Raw genomic sequence first — 22,435 nt, 5'->3', positions numbered from 1 at the left:
TTTTTTTAAAAAAGTAAATAAATAGTGCTTTGTCTTTTATTTGCTTTTCTTTGATTACTAAATATTGAGTTAAAATCCAACTTAGGTTATAAATTATAAGAGACAAAAATCAGCCCCACTCTCATAATAGTTGGTAAGCAAGAAACAAGTGATTCACTGTTTCTTTACATATTCTTCTAGGGTTTAGAGATATTTGTTCATTTCTCAGACTTAATTTTTTTTTTAATTCTGCTTTATATCTTTCATAGGATACTTACGTACCTAATACGAGCTTAGGTATATTTATTATTGACAGTAACACAACTTGTTAGGCATAATGAGAAATAGACATCATTGTATGTTATTTATTTAAAATTGAATAGAGACTTCAAATTATATATGAGACACTGATTCCTAAACATTTTTGCATGATGGAGACACTTGGGAATCTGGCAAAAGCCGTATATCTTTTTCTTTACTAAATTTGACAAACTGCAGGAGACTGACAATTCCCATGAAATGTATCTATGAACCCAAACCTAAAAGCCTGTTATGCCCCAATATAGTATCTTTATCTTTAATGGAACTTTTTAATTTTAGCTAGGTACATGACTGCCCAGAATAAAGACTCCATTTCCCAGCTTGGAGCATAGTGTACCATATGACTGAATACCAGCCAGCAAGATATAAACAAAGCATGATGGGCATATTCTGTAAACTGAGTGGGCCTGTCCTCCCTCCCTCCTCTTCCTTTCTGCTGCCTGGAATGAATATTTGATGACTGGAGTTCAAGGAGCCTTCCTGGCCCATGAGTTGGTAGCCATTTATAGAGGGTGGCAGAATGACTATGTCAAAGAAGCCATGGTTCCTGACGATGGTGGAACCGTTCCACAGTCTCACACCATTAGCCCTGTAGTTCATTTTATGTGAATGCAATAAAGCTCTCTTTTGTTCAAGCCACTGTTAATTCGAATTTTCTGACACTCACAGTTACATCTAACCCCAATTAATATAGAGATAGACCTCTGCATTTATGATGAATATATGGAGGAGTAATTTTTTAAATTTAATTTTTTGGGCCATGTAAGCTTCCAGAAGATGTCATCTTGCCATTTTAATCTGCCAATTGTAACAATAAACCTTGTGCAACTTAAAATGTTCTCTAGGGGCACCTGGGTGGCTCAGTTGGTTAAGCACCCGACTCTTGACTTCAGCTCAGATCGTGATTTCAGGGTTGTGAGATCGAGCCCTGTGTCAGGCTCAGTGCTGGGCATGGATTCTGCTTAAGCTTCTCTCTTTCCCTCTCACTCTGCCCTTCTCCCTGTCTTAAAACAAGTTCTCTAAAGATAATCTAGAGCTGCCAAATCCAGTTTAAAAACTAATTAATTATAACAATTTTGATTCCATTTCTGTTTTGAGACACTAGTAAGCATGAGATTACTTAATTAGTAGACTGAACCATATTAAATTGCCCATATCTGACCAGGTTTTCTACAAGAAAATTGCAATTTAACACATTGACCTGGTCTATATATAATGTAAAAGACGGCCGGCAAACACTATAGCCTCCATATTAGTAATCATGGGCATTCTTTCTTCCATGAGGGCCAAGTGAATTTAAAAAATGAAAATAGGACTCCTGGGTGGCTCAGGAGTCTGCCTTCGGCTCAGGTAANACCGAGCATCTGACTCTGCGCCAGCCTGTGTCCCCCGGCGCCACCCGACCCCGTGTGCAGAGATCATTCTGAGAATGTCTTTAGAGAATGGGGCGGTTCCCCCTCTCCCCTCAGGTTCACAGATCCCGAACCCCACTGGCCGTCTCCCTCCCAGGCTCACAGGAAAGCACAGGGGCGTGCAGAGCCCTGCTGTGGTCTATGCCAGTGAACCACTTCTGTCAAAGGGAAACAGAGGCACAAGGGCCGCTCTGGGAAGACTGGAGGCCTCACCACTCAGCAGGCAGCAGGAATGTGCAAAGCCCTGGGTGAGGGGAGAGCAGCCGGAGCGGGGGGGTGGTTGGAGGGGGGGAAGCCACTGCCCATGTCGGCTCCCCTGGCGCCCGAGTGACCCTGCACTACTGTCGGGCCTGGGCCACGTCTGCTCTCCCCATGTCACTGAACATCCTAGGGACTCATGCAGTGGCGAGAGCCTGCGGGATGACAGCACTCACTGTCTTATAGAAGGCTTTGGACTGTGTTCCCAGCACTTCGGATTTGGACACCAGGTCGTCTAGCCTCTCCCCTCGCTCCAGCAGAGACTCCATAGTGTTGTGCTGAACACAGAAACAAGCAAACAGTCCACTGTTCACGAAGCAAGCGGACATGAGCCCCTCCTGCGGTTCCGCCACAGAAAGTGCTTCTCTTTGGGGCTCCTCCCCCCACATGAGCAGGACCCAGTGCCCATCCTAGGGGACCCCCAGCACAGGCTCAGACTGCTGCGCTCTAGGAGGGGATGCTTACATCCACGTTTACACACGCGCACTCCTACTGGACAGACCGGCCCCCGCTTCCCAAAGGGGCTGTGTGCCAATGTCGGCCCTTACGGAGGGCCTGCACCCTGATGGCTGTCGCTGGAGCAGCCGCGAGGCCCTCATGGGCTTCACTGAAGCAAGGAGCACAAGCCCAGGCATGCGAACATGAACTGGCTCAGGAGGAGGGACGAGCAAAAAGGTCCTTTCCCTCTACACAGAGCTCGACAACCCAGGTGGCCGGCCCAAGGCGTGAACCAGACGAAGAGACACACGGGAAGGAAGGCAGTGCGACCCGCAAGCCCATTTCTGCAGGCACGTGGGGCTGGCACCGCTGCTGCACCTGCTGTCCAAGCTCAGAGAGCAGGACCAGCGGACGCTCCGTGGCTCTGCGCAGCCCAGGGGCGCCCACAGCCGCGGCTCAGTGAGCACACACGGAGAAGCCCATGAAGAGAGACGGAGACACCTGAAGACTCTCACACCTCACTTTCGATCCAAAGCCCCAAACCACGTCATTCACAGCATGATGTCTGCAGCCCCCCAATGGTTTCTGCAGAATGCAGCTTCCTGGGTCTGGCCCAGGCCAGCGTCCGACCCCAGGGGACGGGGACGTGCATGAAGCCCGAGCCAGAGCCAGCAGGGTTTTTTTGGGCACCTTGCTGGGCTTTAGATCTACTCACTTAAGGTTCATTAGCTGCTGGACACTGGTGTCCCACGTCTGCCACGTACTGGGAGCAGGGTAGGTAAGGACAAGCTCCTGGTCCCGAGGGCTTACATGCCCCTCAGGGAGACCAGGCCTGTGCGTGGGGCACTTACACAGGCGCCGGGCAGGAAAGGGAGAGGCCACGAACCGGTGGGGTGGTGCCAGGGAGCGTGCACTTGACCCCAGAGCTTTCCTGAGAGCTACTGAGGGACGGTAAGCGGAAGAGCCACAGGGCGATGGCTACTGTCCGAACACACTGGTGGCAGGTGGGAAGCCAGGGACCAGTGACAAGGCAGAGGACACAGGACCAAACTTGAGGCGAGAACAGACAGAGCAAGTGCCAAATAGAGCTCAAAGTTAGAGAGAGAAAGGGGGAAGGAGGGACAGAAGAGGAGAGGGAGAGACAGAGAAGGAAGGGGAGAGAAAAGCTGAAGCAGCAGCTACAGACCAGGAGAGCGTTCAGGTGAGACGCGGGCTTCCTGTTCTCCTGACTGGGCCTGAGGACCCCAGGTCTGTGTTTAGTGAGCACGGGCGGCTTCTCCTACCCCCACAGCTCACACCCTGCGAGGGAGGCACCTGCTGGGCTTGGAGGCAAACCGCGGGGGGCAGCAGTACACGGAAGCAGAGCCGCAGAACAGAGACCGTCGCAGCGGGGAGGGATCGGGGCCACACCAGATCTCAGCTGGGGCCGTCGTGCAACAAGAGTATTGAACCCAGACGGGTGCGGGCAGCACAGACTCGGGGTCACCTGGGTGGTCTGGCTTTGGCACCCTGGACACTTGGGGAGAGGTGGGCAACCACCCTTCCAGCAAAGCATTTGCATGAGGGCATCCCTCCCCCCCAGCTCCAGGATGCACTCGCCCCTGCCTCCGCTTACCAGAATGATTTTGGTCTCATCCAGCTCAGCCTGCACTTTAGTCATGGGGTCAGCTTCTCTGGGGTTCTAGGGAAGAGCCAAAAACAACATCAGAATTAGAGTGACCCCCTGGAAACAAAGCTCAAACCAAGAGAGCCGGACACAGTTTGCCAAGTTCACAAACCACAGGCTGCGCAAACACACGGCAGAGAAGGGAAAGCCCGAATGGAGCTCAGCTTCCAGGTCTCCATGTGGGTCCCTGCGTGTTCCACGGGGACACCGACACCAAGGCTGCCAGGAAATCGCCCACAGCCATGACCTGCAAGGCTGCTCTTGGAGGCTTCTGTCCACCCTACCTGGTATCGACTCAGGTGGCCGTCTAGGGCCATGTAGTGAATGCTAGCAGGGGATCCGACTGGCCACTCTATCCTGTCCACTTGCTTGGAGAATTCGTCTAGTACCTGCAGGACAGAGGAGCCCATCAGCACCCGCAGCCGCAGGACCTGAATGGAGAGCCCGAGAGGCTGTCAGGCCGGGAGGAGGAGAACAGCTCACAGCCAGGGACAAATCTAGGCTCAAGTTTGTAAGATTTCTGGCAATTAAAAACGAAGGGTACCCAAACTAACACGAATCTCATCTGGAGAAAGATAAAAATATCAGAATTTTAAACTACAGATTTCCCCTTCGATCAGGTTATACAATTCTAAGAAAAAAGGTACCCAGCCTCTCATTTTCCAAAACAGTTCTTCAAAAAGGGAGCTAGATCCTTTGGATTGAAGGAACCAGCAGACCTCACATGCCTGTGAACGTATCAGTGCTCGGGGAGGCCAGAGGCCGGCGTCCCCGAGAGGTTTCTGACGAGCACTGTGGCACTAAGTCCCATAGTGGTGCTGGACCCACAGGGGGGAAAGGAGTGGCCTGGGGTGCAAGGATGGCCTGACCAAGGTGGGTGGCCACAGGGCAGAGCACGGAGTCGGCCGTGGCTTGGAGGAACCACAGCCCCTACCAGGGAAGGCAGAGGCAGGAAGAGTGGCCAGAGCAGTGGCCAGGGCTGAAGTGCAGCCACAGCTGACCTCAGGCACCGTCCCAGGAGGAGCCTGTAATGCTGCTGTAGACGAGGGTCGAGGTGGCACCAGCGCCGTGAGCCCGGATACAGCCAGGGTGAGGCGCAGATGAGGGGGAAAGGATGCCGGACCGTCTCTTGGTTTAGAACAAGAAGAAAAACTAAAAATGGGTTGATTTTGGACACAAGACTCCATCCCTTCTACCGTGGACACTGTCCACATTTGCCCATCCAAGGCCAGCCGGCCACACTGCAAACTCACCTTCTCCAGCAAGGAAAAGGCCACCCGGGACGGATACTCGCTGTCAGCGATGACCACTCCTGCAAGACTGTCGTTTCGCACGTAGACGTGGCACAGATATTCTAGGGAGAGGTTAGACACGCGGAGGGTGACATGAGGGCTTTGGACATCTTCACCCTGATCATGAGAGCGTCACAATGCTGAGCCCTTGCCTGGTGGCTCAGTGAGACTCACACAGGACAGCGCCGGAGGGAGGCTGCCACCAGCATGGCCCAACACCTGCTTAGGACAAGTAAATGCCCAGAGGCCCAGCGCGCAAAGGAGCCACCAGGGGTACAGGAAACAGCCCAGGGGATGCAGTCCCGTATGCATTTCCCAGGCACACCCTGGAGCTCCAGCTCCAGCTTGGCCGTATCTCCGGGACACGGAGACACTCTGCCCTGCTCCCGAGCTGGAGACCCTGGACAAGACCAGCAGCCTCCAACTGCTTAAAAATCCCTACGAGAGCGGCCCTGCATCAGGTCCCTTCATCAGGAAATGACCTCTCCGGGCATCAGGTTTCCTGCTGTGGTGGGCTGGAGGGGTGAGGGAGGGAGAGGAGAGGGAAGAAGAGAGGAGGATCCATCTACAATAAACTTGGCCCTGCTGGCCACGCTCTCCAGTACTACTGTACAAAATCGTCAACTTATCCAAAGGTTCAGTCGGTACAAGGGCTTCTGCAAAATAGTCATCATTCGTGATATGAATTTTTCTCAATTCCAAAAAGCTTTAGACAGGACACAGCTAACTATGCCTCCAGGGAAAAAGGAACGTGAGGATTACAGTGGACAAGTAAGAACCTTCTCGTCCCGACAACGCTCACCCAGAACAGCCTGATGCCAACCACGGAGGAACAAAGAGGAGGGGGAGAGACCGTGAGCTCCTGAAGTCAGATGAGGGCAGCGTTAAATGACAGCATGGCCGAGGAGGACAGGATTGCCACCAACGCTCCCCGGGCTCTGTCTATGTCCCCCAAGTAAGCAACGTGTAAACGTGCTGTCGAAGTGCATGCGCTCCCCACTGCAGAGAAGCTGGGTCAGTGCCGGAGGACATGGCTCTCAGCAATCCACCGGGGAGGCCGACCCGGCCAGAGCGAGACTGACCACACGCCAGTGTTCACCGTCCAAGCTCACCTCTGGGGTGTGGGCAGCACAGGGAGGCCGCACAGGGCACACACAGGGGACCCACCCACCCATCCCTGGGGTGTAATGGACATTGGCATCACCGACACACAGCCTCTGGGGCCACGGCCCTGGTCTCTGCCCGGTGAGCTTCCCGTGATCTGTCTGGGTGACACAGCTGTCCTTCTCAAGTTGTCTGTGTCACACAGGCTTCTCAAAGAAAAGCCTCAAGATTCTTACAGGAAACCTGAATTATGAAGAAGTGAACATAAATGCCAAGAGGAAAATGAGTTTTCGGATTCCTGGTCAAAAACTTAAGGAGCACAGGATGCAGTCTTACTGCAACCTCTGGGAATCCTTGTCTGCGATGTGTCCAATGTGGGAGGAAAGACAAGAATTCAGGAAGGCCACTCGCTGCTCCGTGAGAGCTAGACCCCGATCTGCAGCAAGTCTAAGCTCTGGGGTAGAAACTGAATCAGACAGCTCAGATGCCAGCGGTGTGCGCAGAACCGTGTGTAAACAGAGCAAAGAGCAGGGAAGAGAGAACCGGGCAGCAGGGGAGCGCGGTCCTGGCAGTGCCTGTGTGGGGAGCTCCGGGCTACCCGGGGCGAGGCGGGACGGACGGTGCGGCACACGCACGAGGCAGCAGGTCCTCTTACCTTGTTCTTTGACGGAAGCTCTGCTGCCTTTCGCCGAGCGCTCCACAATCAGCTGACTTGTGAAGGTCATGAATTCCTGAACACTAAGAAACATAACACATATGTCTCTTCCTGTCACCTTGTCCCCAGAACCAGGGGAGGTGACCTTAGAGCGTAGACACCAAGGGGCCACAGCTTCTGGGTCTCATTCCTTTCCCTTCCAACCTTAGTCCCTCCCGACCTCAGTGACTAACAAGAGATGCTGTTTTGTCAGAAAGCCTCACAGCCATTCAAGCCACACCTGTTTGCTACCTCATTCACCAGGACAACCCGCTTCCAGCCTTGTGGGCATTTTCTACCACTGTAGTCAGGACAGGATTTGGGACATGGGGAGAAGCAGAAGCCAGCGTGTGCACGACCAGCTACGGCCGCTGCGCACGCCACACGCTGCACTGTGACACACGTCGGCTGTGAACGCGGGCCACAGAATGGAACATGGCCTCAGGCCTGCTGGCTCACCCTGTCATCCCATCCAGGGCACTCTGGAAGCCAACCGCTCAGCCAAGGAGGAAGAGGAAGTGACTTGTACACAGGCCGAGAGGGAAGAGGACACTCACGGGCCCAACAGAGAGATGAACCAGAATGGAAGAGTCACAGGTGACAACAGTTCGGCTCATGAGACTCTCTGGCAGCCCCACTGACTCCAGAGTGAAAACCTCCAGCCATGGAGTGCATGTCTTGGGCTGGGAGCTGTGTGACCTCCAAACCCATTACTTACTGCCCCGTGCCTCACCCACAAAATCTAGGTTCGCTGTGAGGAGTGTACAACACATAGCACAATACCTGGTGCCCAGCATTACTTCGAGAGAGTGAGGTGATCAAAATCATCCCATCGAGAAAAACTCTCCAAGTAAGAAAGTACTGGCAGTAAAACCAAGCAGAGACAGAGCTCGCAGCGAGACTGTGTGTAGATACAGGGGGACTTACATTCACTGCAGGAGTCTGCATTCAGGGGAGAGAAAAGCTGGGGACCCATCTGAAGGTTTGATAGCTCGGGGTCTGGTAGCCACGAGGCAGGAAGAATGGAGGTGAGAGGCCTGGACTACATGCTACTTTAAGAGGTGCTAGTCGGGGCGTGCCCAGAGTACAGAGTGTGTCAATCATCACAAACTGGCAGGGGTACCCCAAAGCAGGGAGCAAAGGTCTCACACTGAACCTCTGACACCTTCGGTATACGCAGGCAGCAAAGAAGAAAAACAGCCAAGTTGGCACGAGATGTTCCATCATGGAACAGCAGCGACACAGAACAGAGAGCAGAGACCATGGTAGAGAAAGCTAAGCATCAAAAAGATACTTCCCCAAGGACCCAAAAGAAGCCAAAACGTTTCCACAAAACAACAGAAACGGTTTTAGATCCTGCCATAGAACACTGTGCTCAGAAACTACTGCCCGGAAGCAGCGAGGACAGAGCCAGATGGCAGCATCCACTGGACTTGGAAACGGGAGGGTCCTTCTCTGGCAGTGCCTGAGTCACCCCACCCCTCCCACCAATGGGCTGAAGCGTCTGTGCCATTCCTCACACACACCTTCTTGCAATTACGATGTCCAGAAATACTTAAGATGCTTGTAAGCCCTACACGTCCCATGCTTCCTTCCAAATCTTCGGCACACACCCTTCTGTACCATCAGAGCTCAATCAAAAAAAGCATAAAATGGGGGTTTGAGGCCTGGCTGGCTGTGGTATAATTTCTTGTCGCCTCACGACTTCATGCATAAAACGGAACATAACAGTATCTCTCCTACTGAATTGTTGGAAATAGCCCCATCAGATAATATAATCTGGCTCTCAAGGTGGGGCCCCTAAGCCGCCTGGGTTCGAATCACTGGGAGGAAGGCGTGGGTTTAAAATAGTATCTCCTGGCCTTCACCTACTAGTTGACCACGTCTGCGCGTGAATCCGGGCAATCTGCACTTCTTCAAAGTCCCCCTCTGATTTTATTAGGACGAGAATGTGGAAAACACTGAGCATAAAAACAATGTTCCAAAATAGCATAAGCCTTTCTCCAGCGAGAGGAGGAGGATTCCTCACAGATCGAGTCCACACACCGAGCAAGAGGCCATCGCAGCGCTCGTGAGGGAGGGCGAGCCCCCCCGCCCACCGAATCCCGGCCCCGGGCCTCACTCGGGCCAAGGAGGACACGTCGTACGCGGCTTTGAGCAGCACCGCCTTGGGGTCGCCTTTGTACAGGACGCTGAGGCTGTACAGCTTCATGGTGCCGCGTCCTCAGGCCGCCCGCCCGCCCGCGGGACCGGCTCGCAGGGAGCAGCGCGGCCGCCGCCCCTGGGGACCGCCGCAGGCTGCTGACGGGTCGGACGCCGGCTTCCCCGCCTGGCTCCCGGTCCACTTCCGGTTCCGGTCAGGGGCCGCCGCCCTCGCCCCAACAGAGGGTTTTTCGTGCCCCGGATGCACAAAGGAGCGACCGGAAACACGAAGGCGGTGGGATGGGAAGGGCGGGGAAAAGAGCGCAGCGTATGCGCGTGCGTATAAGCCGGGCCCCGCCCCTCCGGCCTGTCTGGGACCGCCCTCTCCCTCCTGTCGCGGCCGGACTCCTCCCGGGCCTCCCTCTCTCCGGGACCTCTGCCCTCCCTCCTGGGGCGTCCCGCCCTCTCCGGGGCTTCCCCTTTCTCCCTCCTGGGGTGTCCTGCCCCCTCCCAGGCTGCCTCCTCTCTCTTGGGGTGTCCAGAGTCCTCCCAGACTCAGGCCCTCCCTCCTTCCCAGACTGCCCTGAGCCCTCTTGGGCAGCTTCTGAGAACATACCCAGAGCAGCACCAACACGCCAGTGCTCTAGGAACCCTAGAAAGGAGCTTTGATTTACAGGAGGATTGCCTTCCTGTATTTTGTAAATAAATCTCCTTTAGAGGCGCCTGGGTGGCACAGCGGTTAGGCGTCTATGAGCCTGCTTCTTCCTATCCCACTCCCCCTGCTTGTGTTCCCTCTCTCGCTGGCTGTCTCTATCTCTGTCGAATAAATAAATAAAATTTAAAAAAATCTCCTTTAAAGCGAAGGGCAGGAAAGGCATGCTTCTTGTCCTTGCCAGCTCTCCCTTCCGTCCCTGTGGGAGCAGTCCCTGTTCACACAGGACCCCTCAGCAGGAGCCTGCAGGGGTAAGGGCTCCCTGGGCCTGCCTACCCGTCTAGGCACTGATGTAGGAGGCTGCTGACCACAAAAGGGCAGAAAATCCGCTCCACACTTAGGGAACAGCTTGGTGCACAGTGCCTCTTAGAAGGCCCCGTTTGCCTTGAGATGTTGAAATAATGCTTTGCCGATGGGTGGGGACGAATCAGGCACAACTCCATAAGAGTTCCACCTCTTGCCCATTTCTTGTTTATTAAATGGTATTACGTAATCGGCATCTCACAGGCCACATAAAAGGGACCTTGGTCTTTGGCAGTTGGCAGTAAGCTCACACAATCATTATGCCAGAAGCAGCCAGATCTGAGATGGTGGGAAAAGACGGCATATCTGAAGAACCAACAGCATCACTCCACACATTACTCTTAATCAGGGTTTCTCAGCCCCAGCACTATCCATGTTTTGGTTGGATAATGGGGGCTTGTCCCCAGTTGTTGGGGGCGATCCCATGCAGTGCAGGTAGCATCTCAGGGCTCATACTCACTAGATACCAGCACCCCATCCGCCATTTGGCAACCAAGAATGTCTCCAGATGTTAGCAAATGTGCCCAGGGGAGCAGTGGTTTAGAGAAAAATGTTTGTCTGAAGGAACGTCCTGCCACCTGCCCCCTCACTCAGCACCTCCCTCACCAGCCCTCTTCCCTGGGCATTTTCAAGTGCAGAGCGTGGAGAGGACTTTTCCACATCCCCCCTGTTTGGGTGCAAAACAGCAAGAACAGACAGTGGGCAGCACCAGGCCAATCACCCAGAGACAGGCTCTCCAGCAGGCCAGGCGGGGTCCCTAGATGCTGTGCTGACACCATTGTCCTATAGGGGGCGGGCGACAGCTGTTCCTGGAGAAAATCACCGGAGCCCCTTTTCTCCTTTGCCACTGAAAGTTGTTCAAAACGACAAGGGAGGACAGTTCTTGCTTGGAATGGATTTAAATGTGTTAGCTTGTCCCATACTGGTGGATGTCTTACTGTTGGTCTTATACCAAGCGCCCCCCATGTGCTATCTCATTCAGTCCTCAGAGAAGAGAGGAGGATTTTATCATCACCTTACAGACATAGAAAGAGACTCAGGTCAAGGAAATTGCAAGTCAACACCACAACACGTAACACAGCTCAGCTCCACTCCCAGAGGCTCTCCCCTCCTCTCTGGCCTGGCCCCGCCTCCACCTCTCCTCTCCGTCTAGGTGGTTATAGACTCCCCAATTTCATCATTCCTCTTACTGAGAAACAAGCCCACCTTCCACTTCATCACCCAGCTCGGGTTCGGTCCCAGCACTGCCACAAGCCCCCAGAGCATAAAAGTGATCATAGCACTAACCTCTCTCAGTCTCTCTCTCTCTCTCTTTTTTCATCTGTAAAACTGGAAATATAACCCTTTCCATTGGTGTGTTGCTGGGAATGGTAAGACACCATATTCCAAGCTCTAGTCTTAGTAGATGTTTAACGAGTAAAAACCATGACGATTCCCTGCACTGTTATCGTTTATGGCAAAAAGGAGAGATTATCACGGGTTAAAGGAATGGGGCATCCTGCAGGAAGCAGAGATCTGATGGGCTGAGTGAGGTCTACAGAGTGGAGAATACTATTGTATGTCTTATAATTTCCTGGTTTTGATCATTGTGTTGTGGTTATGTAAGAGAATTCTTGGGTTTTGGGAAATCCACACAAGCACTTAGGGGTACAGGGACACCACGTCTTCACCTTGCCTTTGCAGATTCAGAAGTGTGTATGAAGTACATGAAGGGTAACACACACACGGTAAATCGGAGGAGTCCGGGTGCAGGTATCCGGGAATGCTTTGTACCATTCTGTAAGTCTACAATAATGGGGATAGGAAAGATTGTAGGGAAGAGGCACTGAGTTATGCATGCAGCACCCGTGGGAGTGGGGGTGGCCAAGCTCCCTGAAGTCCAGACTCTCCCTCGTGCACGGGGCCCTAGAGAAAGAACGCCCATGCAAACAGGACTGGAGCCATGCTGCCCATGACACGTGGCCCGGGGCCAATGAGTTCACCCCTGCTGGGCAGGCAGGTGCCCACCCACCTTCAAGGCCTTGCTCAGCTCATGAAGGGCCCATTTTTAGCTGCACAGCAGAACCCCCACAGAGCTGGATCAGAGCCAGCTGAGGGGCATGCCAGGGGTTCCCGGGGAGGGGGGAATCCTGACCATGCCGTGACCTTGGCCTCCCCACCCCCTTGTCCGGTCAGCCAAGGCCAGGGCAGCAGGGCTGTTTTCACTGTAATTGTAACATGAACTTCTGCAGCCTACCCAGGATAGGAGCCCTGAAAGGGACCACAGATGTGACCAGGGCTTGGCACTCCTCAATGTGCCGATGTGACATATCGCCTGCTTTGAGTTAGTGGCACCCGACAGACAGCAGAGGCAAGAAGCCCACTCTGACCTTCCTTTTTATTCTTCGAAACAGGAGATTAAACCCCCACATGAAAGGTGCCCGCTGGGTAACAGGAGGAAGACAGTCTTAGCACCAGAGATGAATGAGGCTGAGAGAAATGTGTGCAAACAAGCGTCCTCTTGCAGCAACCCCCAGCAATGTCCTCTCCTGGCCCCAGCCCCTCTGTCACGTCGGTTCTTCACTAAGTGTTTCTTTGTCACCAGAGTGTTTGCTATTGATTGTTCCTGCTCTGGTCACTTCTCTGGGTCTTCATTCTCTTGTGAAGGCTCCCGTGCACCTGTAAAAACTTCAGTAAAACGTGTATGCTTCTCTCCTGTTGATGGCAGCTTAGTTCTTAGGTGCACCTGGAGAACCAAAGAGGACAGAGAATGTGTCCTCCTGTTCACCACCAACCTAAGGAGCACAGACTTGATGCCATCAGCCCACCCCGGCCCCCAGGAGCACTGCTCACTACCATAACCCTCCCAGCGGATTCCCCAGGCCACCAGTCCCGAGGGAACAGGAGATGTCAGGGCAGGAGAGGACAGTGGCATACTACAAGGTTTGCCTGGAGGCAGGCAGTGACCAGGAAGGGACCACAGCCGGGGAAGACTGGAGGCACGTGAGTCATCTGGGAAATAGTGAGACAGGCCCCTCAGAACCATCTCCCTTGTAGGGGCTTCTCAGAAGCTCTATTTGTATTCTGAGACCACTCCCCAGCTCTGGGGCTAGGGGTGGATGTGTGGCCCAGGCTGGTCCCATGGTCATTTAGGCTGGGGGCTTGACCTTCTGAGGAGCTGCCCTGCACAGGAAGTAGGAGAAAGTCTGCAGAGAAGGAAGGGGGCCTGGGGATGGGTAGAGCCCTGCAAGAGGGGAATCTGGGCCCCACAGCAGCTGGTCTCCAGGACTCCCAGGAACAAAAAGAAGGATGGGAGTCATCACAAAGGAAAACTGGTCAGGAAGGATGTGAAAAGCAGGGGCGCAGTTGAGAAGATGCTGAGCGCCCCCCCTCCTTGAGCTCCCTAAGCTCCCACACACGCCAACAAGGGCCCTCTGAGGTCCTCTCCCTCAGCCCCGCTGAGTCCCCCCCATGAACCCCACCCTCTAGCCACCCCATGCCCCAGCGAAGCCCCCTTCCATTTAGCCCTCCAGAGAGCCCACGTGAGTCCCTTGTTGAGCCCCCAGCACTGCCTTCTGGGTCTCCCTCCAAGCCCGCCCCCTCCACCTCCCAGCCCCCCTGAGCCCCACTCTGAATACCACGCCTAGCCCTCCTCCCCAGCAAGCTCTCCTCCCCAGCTGGAGCTTAAATGCCCCCACCACTGAAGGCTCTGTGNGCTCGCACGTGGGCGCCCACAGATCGCAGCCAATCAACACAAACCCATCCCTATAGTCGCAGCAATTGGTTTACAGATGGGCACGTGATCCGAGCCTCAGCCAATCAACGCGCCCCCTCCGGGGTGGGCCGTCCAATCAGAGCAAAGCCCAGGACTCGGCGTTTGGCCCTCCGAAGAAGCCGTGGGGTTTGCACAAAGTCCGAGAACCATGGAAAGTATCAAGGCGGACTTCCGGTTAAATGTGGAAGGTTCCATGAGTGTGTTCCTGTGAACGCCCGGGCAAACCCTCCGCTGGCAAAGAGCAGCAGGAGCGCACGAACAGCGGGAGATGCTTCCCAGGCCAGGCGGGGGCGAGCCGGGAGGAGGTGCGGGGAGTCCCGGAGAGCTTCCCAGCCCCGCTCCCCGCTCTTCAGATCCCTGTCCCGCAGCCCTGCCGGCGCCTCCGTCTCCCCCCTCCACCACCACCGGGGCGGGGAGGAGGGCGCAGGATTGCCCTGGGGGGAGTTGATTGCTCGGAAGTTCTGCCGTTTCCAGAGTCCGCCTAGGGCACGTGTGTTCTGGGAGGTCACCCCCAGGGCTCTGGGGGCGCTGGATCCGGGCTGGATTGGGTGACAAGCCAGTCAGCTGCAGTGGAAGCTGCCACCTCTGCTTGAGGGACCGCCTCCCCTGTCCTTGGCAGGAGGCTGCAGCAAGCGAGCAGGCAGGCCTTTGCAGCCCAGTCCCTCAACCCGCCCAGCCTCAGCGACCTCACGTGAAAGTGGTGGTGGTAATGCCATCCCACCCTTCTGCCCCCAGATCTCTCAGCAAATGACAGGCTGAAGACAACAGTGCTTTGTGCATCACACATATTTTAATCAGCATGGGTTATAATGATAATTACCCTTCTAATAAATACATTGCTTTTCTTTAGGAATAAATCTAACACGAAGGGTGTAAGATCAGTGTAAGAAAAATAACTCACCTGAAGGACGGGAAGGTAGACCTGAACAAACGGAGCCACGGACCACATTTCTGAGTGAGGAGACTCGACATACAGATGTCTGCTCCCTAAAATGTCTAAGTCCGGGGCGCCTGGGTGGCGCAGTCGTTAAGCGTCTGCCTTCGGCTCAGGGCGTGATCCCAGCGTTCTGGGATCCAGCCCCACATCAGGCTTCTCCGCTGGGAGCCTGCTTCTTCCTCTACCACTCCCCCTGCTTGTGTTCCCTCTCTCACTGGCTGTCTCTCTCTCTCTGTCAAATAAATAAATAAAATCTTTAAAAAAATAAAATAAAATAAAATGTCTAAGTCCACAAACTGCATGCGTTCCAACGAAAATGCACAGCGCAATTTTGTGAGGGAGGGTGAGTAGATTCTAAGATTTACATGAAAGAGGAAAGGCTTATGGGAAAGAAAATGTGGGGGCGGGGAAGGTATACTTGTCCTACCTGTTGTGAAAAAGTTACAAAGTTACACCAACTGGAGAAGTGTGAATTGGCTGCCAGTGAGCTGGGAAAGGACAGAAGCCTTGGTTCTTTCCACCCTGGGGGGAGAATGACAGGACAGCCAAAGGAAAGGGTAGGAAAGCAGAGCAGAGTTTTATTAAAGTACACTCCAAGGGAGGAGGGGCCGGTCAAGAGAGCCAAAGGCCCAGAACGACCAGGGTGTGGGCTTAGATCAATGTTTTCTGTTGCGTGGGCCCTCGGGTTGCAACATTTGAGTGACAGGCCTGGATTATATAATCATTAGCCAACTAAGCACTGTCCTTTCTCAAGAAGAATTCAAAGTGCCTGCAAGGGGTAGGAAACCACAACATTATTTCTCTTCTGAAGACATAGGTCAGATAAGGACAAACGGCTGCTTTCTGCACAAGGGCAACTAGACAATAGATTTAACTCTTCCTCCGCCGGACATTGTCACGGAAAACCGACAGCTAGGTGGGGGGACTGGGGTGGCCCGTGGGCGGTCCTCAGTTGGGGCTCTCCCGCAGGGCCCCAGGACGTCTGAGGTCCATCCACCTGTCGCTTGTGTCTAGCTTCTTGCCTAACAAATGGACAGACAGACATCCGACACACAGGCAGAGCTGAGGCCAGGCAGAGCGTGAAGAGCCACGTTTCCGTGCAGACGATTTGTTACTGACAGCAAAGAAAGAGGACCCAGAGGGGCCACTCTTTGTCCCGTGCACCACCAAGGAAAGCATCCAAATGAAAGGGGACAGCTGCCTGCACCCCAAATCACGGCATCTCCTCTGGCTGAGAGCCCATTCTAGACAGCAGCCACACCCCATGGGGCCCGGGCAGAAAGCCTCACATCTCAGGACAGGAGACTAGAGGAAAGCCTCCTGACGGCCTCCCGGGCAAATGGGGAAGGGAGTGGGAAGTGGTTTCTGAGCCAGTTGCGAGTCTGCCCTCCGTTCCCAGAGGACCACAGAGCTACGTGACAGGTTCAGCCTAGCTGCGGCTCCAGACCTGGCTTCATAGCCTGTGGCTACTCTTGCGAGGTGACCAGAGCCAAGGTGGTCCCTTAAAATAGAGAAAGCAAACAGTAGGGGATGAACCCTGTGCCGCCAACATTACACATCAGTGGGAAAACGATCGCATACCCAACGGATATTAGACATGTATCTCGCACCACACATAAAAACCTAAAAACAAGTCCCAGAAGGAACAAAGTGCTCAACAGTTTAAAAAAAAAAAAAGAAGGAAAGAAAGAAAGAAAGAAAGAAAGAAAAGAAAGAAAGAAAGAAAGAAAGAAAGAAAGAAAGAAAGAGAAAGAAAGAAAAAGAAAAACATTAGAAGGAAATGTGGGAAAGCATTTTTCCAATTTTGGCTGGGAAACGTTTTTCTTAATAAGACATGAACCTCAGAACAAGAAAACCAAGACTGAAATTCGTAAGAAGGAAACACTTCCTAGTGTTGAAGACACCAGTAATCAAGTCTGAGCTTAGGGTAGACTGCAGGAGACATCACCGTGGATTCCACAAAGGATTAGTAGGTATTAGAAATGGAACATGAGAAACCCGTTACCGGGTTTCTCCAAATCGAAAGGTAAAAGACATTCAATAACAAAATGGTTAAAAAGTATAAACAAATCATCCCTAGAAAAAAATGCAAATAACCAGTGAACCCATGAAAAGGACCCAGCGCTTTGCAGTTTAAATGATAATGAGACAACAGATCAGCAAAAAGTTATCAAGATTTATAATCTCATAGATGGGCCATCGTGCAGCCAAACTCCTAATGTCGGTGGAAGGATTAATAAATTGGCAGAGCCATTGAGGGAGCACCATAATCTCATCAACCCCAACGTAAAATGTGCAGAATTTGATCTAGCAGTTTAGCCTCCAGGAATCATCCGGAAGAAACGTGCACCAAGAAGGGGAGCTGCCCAGATGACCAGCAGCAGGAAGTTGGCTTGAAATGTGACCACACGCCCATCTGGAATCTCACTGGCCACTGCTCTTCGCTCCCTCTGCTGGACCCCGGGCTTGGTCCTGACCCCACTTTGCTCTGTTCCCACACTCTCCCCAGGGCAACCACCGGCCCCACATGCTCCCAGTGTGTCAGCGCTGAGACGCGCTGAGAGGACGAAGCACGCCAGACTTCAGAGGCTGAGGCCAGAAACTCCGATTGAGACGGTCCTTGGTTTCCCACTGTTTGCTCCCGATGGTTGAACTCCAGCACCTGGCCTCCCGCTGGGTTTCCGGGGTCCCGTCGCTGAGGTGCAAGTGGGTGTGCATGCATCCTGAGCTGAGGACCCAGGGTCCGAGGGTCTCTGTTCTGTCCGGGCCCACTGTTCCAGCCCAGGTCAGCAGGGAAGGTGCCCCAGAGCTTACAGGTGGCCAAGCAGCCTGCTCCCGACCCTCTGAATTCCACACTCGCAGGGGCCTCTGCTCCTTAGGGCATGAGTTTAGAAGACCCCGTGACCCTGCCCTGGGAACTGGACAGGTGGCAAAGTCCACGGTGACAGGGTGGTTGGGCCGTCACTATGGTGATGGGGATGGAGGCCTTTGCCATCAGCCCCAGTTTTCTGCATGGCAGCTCTAATGACAGGATGGTCAGCCCTGCAGAGGCCGGAGGCCCGCCAGCGCAGAGGCCCTGCTCCTGGTTGCCATGGCAGCACGGGCCCTCTAGGGGAGCACAGAAGGCCCCCGGTGGGGGGACTCCCCACTCCACACCTGGTTGGAGCAGGAAGTACTGGGCGGCCCGGAGCCCGGGGAAAGCAGGTTGGGGTGTGAGAGGGACACAGTCACCTACAACCTAATTACTCAAGAGTTGTCCCCGGCCACAGGAGGGGAGCAGACCCTTTCTGCTGAGTCTGTCTAGAGCACGCCGCGCCACCAGAGCTCAGCACAGTCTGGAGAGAAGGCTGACTGGCGCTGGCCAGCCCCAGCCTCCAGTTATGGCTGAACGGGCCTTAGTGGGGAAGGGTTCCGGCTGCATCCCTGAAGAGAAGGCTCTCCGGCTTGCTGGTCAACAATGAAAAGGAGGAAACTCTATGTCTGAAGCTCAAGCCAGAAGCCGGCTGCAAGGTGGACCATAGCCTCCCTTTGGATCCTTTCTTGGCTGGCAGACGCCTTGGGGTCTTTCTGCTTCAGAAGCTGTCGGGGAACACTGAGGGGTCCCAGCTCACAGGAGCGGGCCGCCACACAAATGCTGGATGACAGAGCCAGGATGGAGGTCACCAAGAAGGAAAAGGTAACGCACCAGCTCGTGCACTTCTCCTGAAGTGGGGGTTGTGGTTTGTTCAGCACGGACGAGCCTTGGCTCCCCAGATTGGGACTCCGTGCACAAGCTCCTTAGGGGAGGCCTGCTGGGGAGGGAGCCCAGGGCACTGAGTGCCTCCGGCAGGAAGGCCCTTTCTTCGCAGCACGCCAGGCCCTCTCCTGCTGCTCCAGGCTCCAGCCCTGTGACTTGGAAAGTAGGCTGCCTGGAGGTCTGGCGACCGACCGTTGCCTGGGGGGGGGCCTGGGGAATTTGGAGCCCCAGCTTGGGGGTTGGGGGCCTGGGGTCTCCATGGGCAGAGCCAGCTGCGGGCCATGAGGCAGCACTCAACAGGCACTGTGACAGGCCCCAGGCCCCAGACCCCACACTTCTTCACAGGAATCCCTCCAGAAGGAGGACCATTGCTCCTGGCAAGGAGCAGAGAACAGTTACTTTTTCCACAACAAAGAGAAATCCAGACGTCCTTGCAGCCAGCCGTGTGCCCAGGCAGTGAGCAAGGAGACAGAGCTGGTGCCAGGGCGGTGGGGGGAGCGTGCCTGCAGCCCTGGGCCAGGGATCGGGGCAGACCGGGGGAGGTCGGGGAGAGGGCCGGGATCCAGGCCCTTTGGCATGGTCTCCTCCTCACATGTCTTCACTTCTCCTTCTGTGACTTGACGAGGTCAGCACAAACACAGAGCTGGTTCCCCTCCCGGCAGAGCTGATGATGTTAGAGGAAAAACAACCGGTCTGAGCCAGGGCGCCGGCAGCCAGGGACAGCGAGGCAGCCCGAGGCCCAAACCGAGTCCCGTATCTGCTGGTGTGGTGGCAGGAGTTTGGAGGAGAAACCCTGCCCGAAAAGGGGCCCCGGGAGGCTACCTGGGGAGAAGGGAGGTGGCCTCTTGGGCACAAGCAGAGAGGCGGCTTGGGGACTGTGGGCATTAGGGTCTGGGGCCTGCTGTGCAGAGCTGGCTCGAGGAGCCCATTTGCAGACTCTGGGGCTGGTCCTTGACCCTGCGCATCTGTGCCAGGGACATCGGGCCCCACAGGTGAGGGCGTGCTGGTCCCAGGCCGGGAGCCAGGGCTGGCTCCAGAGCCCCAGGCCAAGCGCAGAGGGAGGCATCAAAAACATCAGTCACCAAAACAAATAAGATTTTCATGCAAATTCTAGAGAATCAAAATTAACGCAAAAAAGCGGGAAAAACAAAATAGCAAAGGTGTAACGAGAGGCAGCAGGACTATTACGATTTTTCCATGTGTCCCAGCCTTGTGCTGGCTGTTTTCTAGGGTCGGGGAGCCAAGCGCCACAGCCTGGTGCAAGGAGGGGGAGGGGGGCACTGGGCAGAAGACCCGCGTCTTGTGTGGAGCGGTGGGGAGGCTGGCTTGGGGTCAGGGTCATCCGAAGGAGTGGAGGTTCCGCTGCCGGCCCGGCTCTGGCCCTGCTTCCCCTGGGAAGTGCACCCCCACCCCAGGCCACCATTTGCCCCAGAGCAGCGAGTGGTGCTCTGTTCACGCCTTCGAAGGTGTCCCTCACCGTTCAGCTGCGGCTGTGTCCGCCTTAGGCTCCCAGGAGCAGAGTGTCCTGGAGGCTTTGGAGGGAACCCAAGTGCCGGTTCTGCTTCTCCTCTGCTTGTAAGCAGCTCTGTTGCCTGTGTTGACCTTTCGACCCTCACCAGCGGTCACCCCTTTGCTGTCACCCCTCTAGAATCTGTACCGCGGCTTCCCCATGCCTATGTCAGCCCCTACACGGCTTCTGGAGCTCCTTGGGGGCAGGACTGTGTCTGCTGCTGCCCCCACCCCCAGCCTGCTGCCTCCCGCAGCCCCATCACAACCAGTGTGTTCCTTTGGCGTGGAGCTCTGTCTCTTGATGGCGCCCCTCCTGCTTGGGCCCTGGGAACCCCCTCGGAAGCCTCTGTGTGCGGCTCCCTCCCTCCTCTGTGCTGGCCCAACACTCTCCAGGAGCAGCCAGTGGGCAGGAAGGAGGGGCTCCATAGCACGGGCAGTCAGCTTCTCGGGGTGGCTTTGGGGAGCACTTGCCAGGAAGAAGCTGGTAGGTGGCATCCCCCACCATCTTTGCTAGGGTGGCCATAACCAAATGCCATACACAGGGGTTTCAACAACAGCTGTTTGCCTCTTACAGTTGGGGAGACTCAAGCCCTGGGTTGGGGCACCAGCAGGGTTGGGTTACCGTGGGGGCCTCTTCCTTGCTCATGATTGGCCACCTTCCCACTCTGTCCTCACCTGGTGGAGAGACAGAAGGCTCTGGTGTCCTCCTCTGGGCCCCCTGTCGTGACCCCATCCAGCCCTAGTTACCTCTGAAAAGCTGATCTCCTCATACCGTCACACTGAGGGTTAGGGCTTCTGACATATGAATTCGGGAAAACAAAATTCAGTTCTGTAGTCTGTAGAACGGAGTCCCCTGAAGTCAGGCCCTCCGGCTGCCTGGGTACGAGTCCCTGCAGAACGAGAAGCTCAGAAATAGGATGAGGTTGCCCAGGGCCCTCTCAGCCAGGAGCCGCTGGCTTTGCACACACAGCCCCAGCTGTCCCCATGGACTCCGCTGTAGGGGGCTGGCTGGAGAGGCCCTGAGGGCAGAGGAGAGCAAGCTCGATGCCTGTGTCCCTGCCCTCTGGTCAGAGCATGTCCCTGGGAGAGGCAGTGGTGTCTGGGGCACCTTGGGGCAGGAGCAGGCCGAGGGGACCAGCAGTGAGCCCCGGCCAGGCTCACATCTGCTCCTGTGGCAGCTGGACCGAGACAGAGAGGCACAGGCCGCCTTCCCTGTGCTTTTGCAAAACTGGCCCGAAGCAGGACAGAGCCAGACAGAGCCGGGCAGAGCTAGACAGAGCAAGACAGAGTGGGACAGGGTGGGACAGAGCCGGGCAGAGTGGGACAGAGTGGGACAGAACGAGACAGAGCCAGGCAGAGCCAGGCAAAGCGGGACAGAGTGGGACAGAACAGGACAGAGCCAGACAGAGCTGGGCAGAGTGGGACAGAGAGGGGCAGAGCGGGACAGAGAGGGACAGAGCAGGACAGAGCAGGGCAGAGCCAGACGGAGTGAGATTTAGAGGCCTGGCCACAAGCTCTTTCTTAAGTAGCGGGCCCAGAGGAGGCCCTGGCAAGGTCTGAGTGGCTCTGGCCTTGCCTGCCTGGTCTGCAAAAGGGGTCAGAGCGGCATGTGTCATGTAGGATGGGCATGGAGACTTCTCGGAGGTATGGCCAGAGATAAATCAGCTGGGGACTCGTAGGGAACCAGGAGCTCCTAAGGCGGGTGCCATCTGAGACGTCCCAGGGCTCTGGGTAGATGCAGGTGCTCCTGACAATCCCCCCAGGAAGGGAGGGGCCTATCCATCCAGCTGCGGTGCTGTCCTGCCCAGATGGGTCACTGACTGCCCCGCAGGGTGGCGGCAATATCTGGCTTTCCGTGCTTCCTGCCTGTGAGGCCCAGTAGACCCATGCTTTGTCCCAGAGGAGGAAAAGGGTGGGAGAAAAGTAAAGCTCCTTGCTGCCCCAAAGAGCAGAACTGAGCTGGGAACCCTGGAATGAAGGACCCTGTTTCCGCATCCAACAGCAGCCTTCTCCTCCCACCCCTGCTCTTCTGCTGGGCAACTCCCAGGCTTCGGTCTCAAGCCTGCTCTTCCTGCTCCCAGCAGGGAGGCCTTCCCCAGCCTGCAAATCCCTCCAGACCTCAATCTCTCCTAAAGTGCCCCCAGGGCTGCTGTGTGAGGTGTGAGCCCCCAGCACACC

At 55.2% G+C, this 22,435-nt stretch overlaps 2 protein-coding genes across 3 annotated transcripts in view; one reads left to right on the top strand and one right to left on the bottom strand.

Annotated features, from left to right (window-relative positions):
- Nucleotides 1-1,661: 1,661 nt before the first annotated feature.
- YKT6 (YKT6 v-SNARE homolog) lies at nucleotides 1,662-9,556 on the bottom strand. Of its 2 annotated transcripts, none has more exons than XM_034664932.1 (6): nucleotides 9,282-9,556; nucleotides 7,126-7,208; nucleotides 5,328-5,428; nucleotides 4,359-4,463; nucleotides 4,024-4,089; nucleotides 1,662-2,248 (listed from the first exon to the last, which is right to left on the bottom strand). In XM_034664932.1, the coding sequence occupies exons 1-6, from the start codon at nucleotides 9,374-9,376 to the stop codon at nucleotides 2,108-2,110; spliced, it is 591 nt and encodes a 196-aa protein (XP_034520823.1). In that variant the 5' UTR covers nucleotides 9,377-9,556; the 3' UTR covers nucleotides 1,662-2,107. The 2 variants fall into 2 exon arrangements, with proteins under 2 accessions (XP_034520823.1, XP_034520817.1); XM_034664926.1 differs by lacking the exon at nucleotides 9,282-9,556 and adding an exon at nucleotides 8,691-9,251.
- An 8,734-nt stretch (nucleotides 9,557-18,290) lies between these two features.
- Nucleotides 18,291-22,435, top strand: part of GCK (glucokinase) — a 39,341-nt gene continuing 35,196 nt past the window's right edge. The window contains exon 1 of the mRNA XM_019804659.2: nucleotides 18,291-18,688. Within this exon, the coding sequence (XP_019660218.1) occupies nucleotides 18,644-18,688 (45 nt within the window). The 5' untranslated portion in view covers nucleotides 18,291-18,643. The remainder of the gene's footprint in view (nucleotides 18,689-22,435) is intronic.

The sequence above is a fragment of the Ailuropoda melanoleuca genome, chromosome 1 (genome assembly GCF_002007445.2).
Source record: "Ailuropoda melanoleuca isolate Jingjing chromosome 1, ASM200744v2, whole genome shotgun sequence".
Lineage (NCBI taxonomy): Eukaryota > Metazoa > Chordata > Mammalia > Carnivora > Ursidae > Ailuropoda > Ailuropoda melanoleuca.
This window is presented reverse-complemented; position numbering and strand designations above follow the sequence as displayed.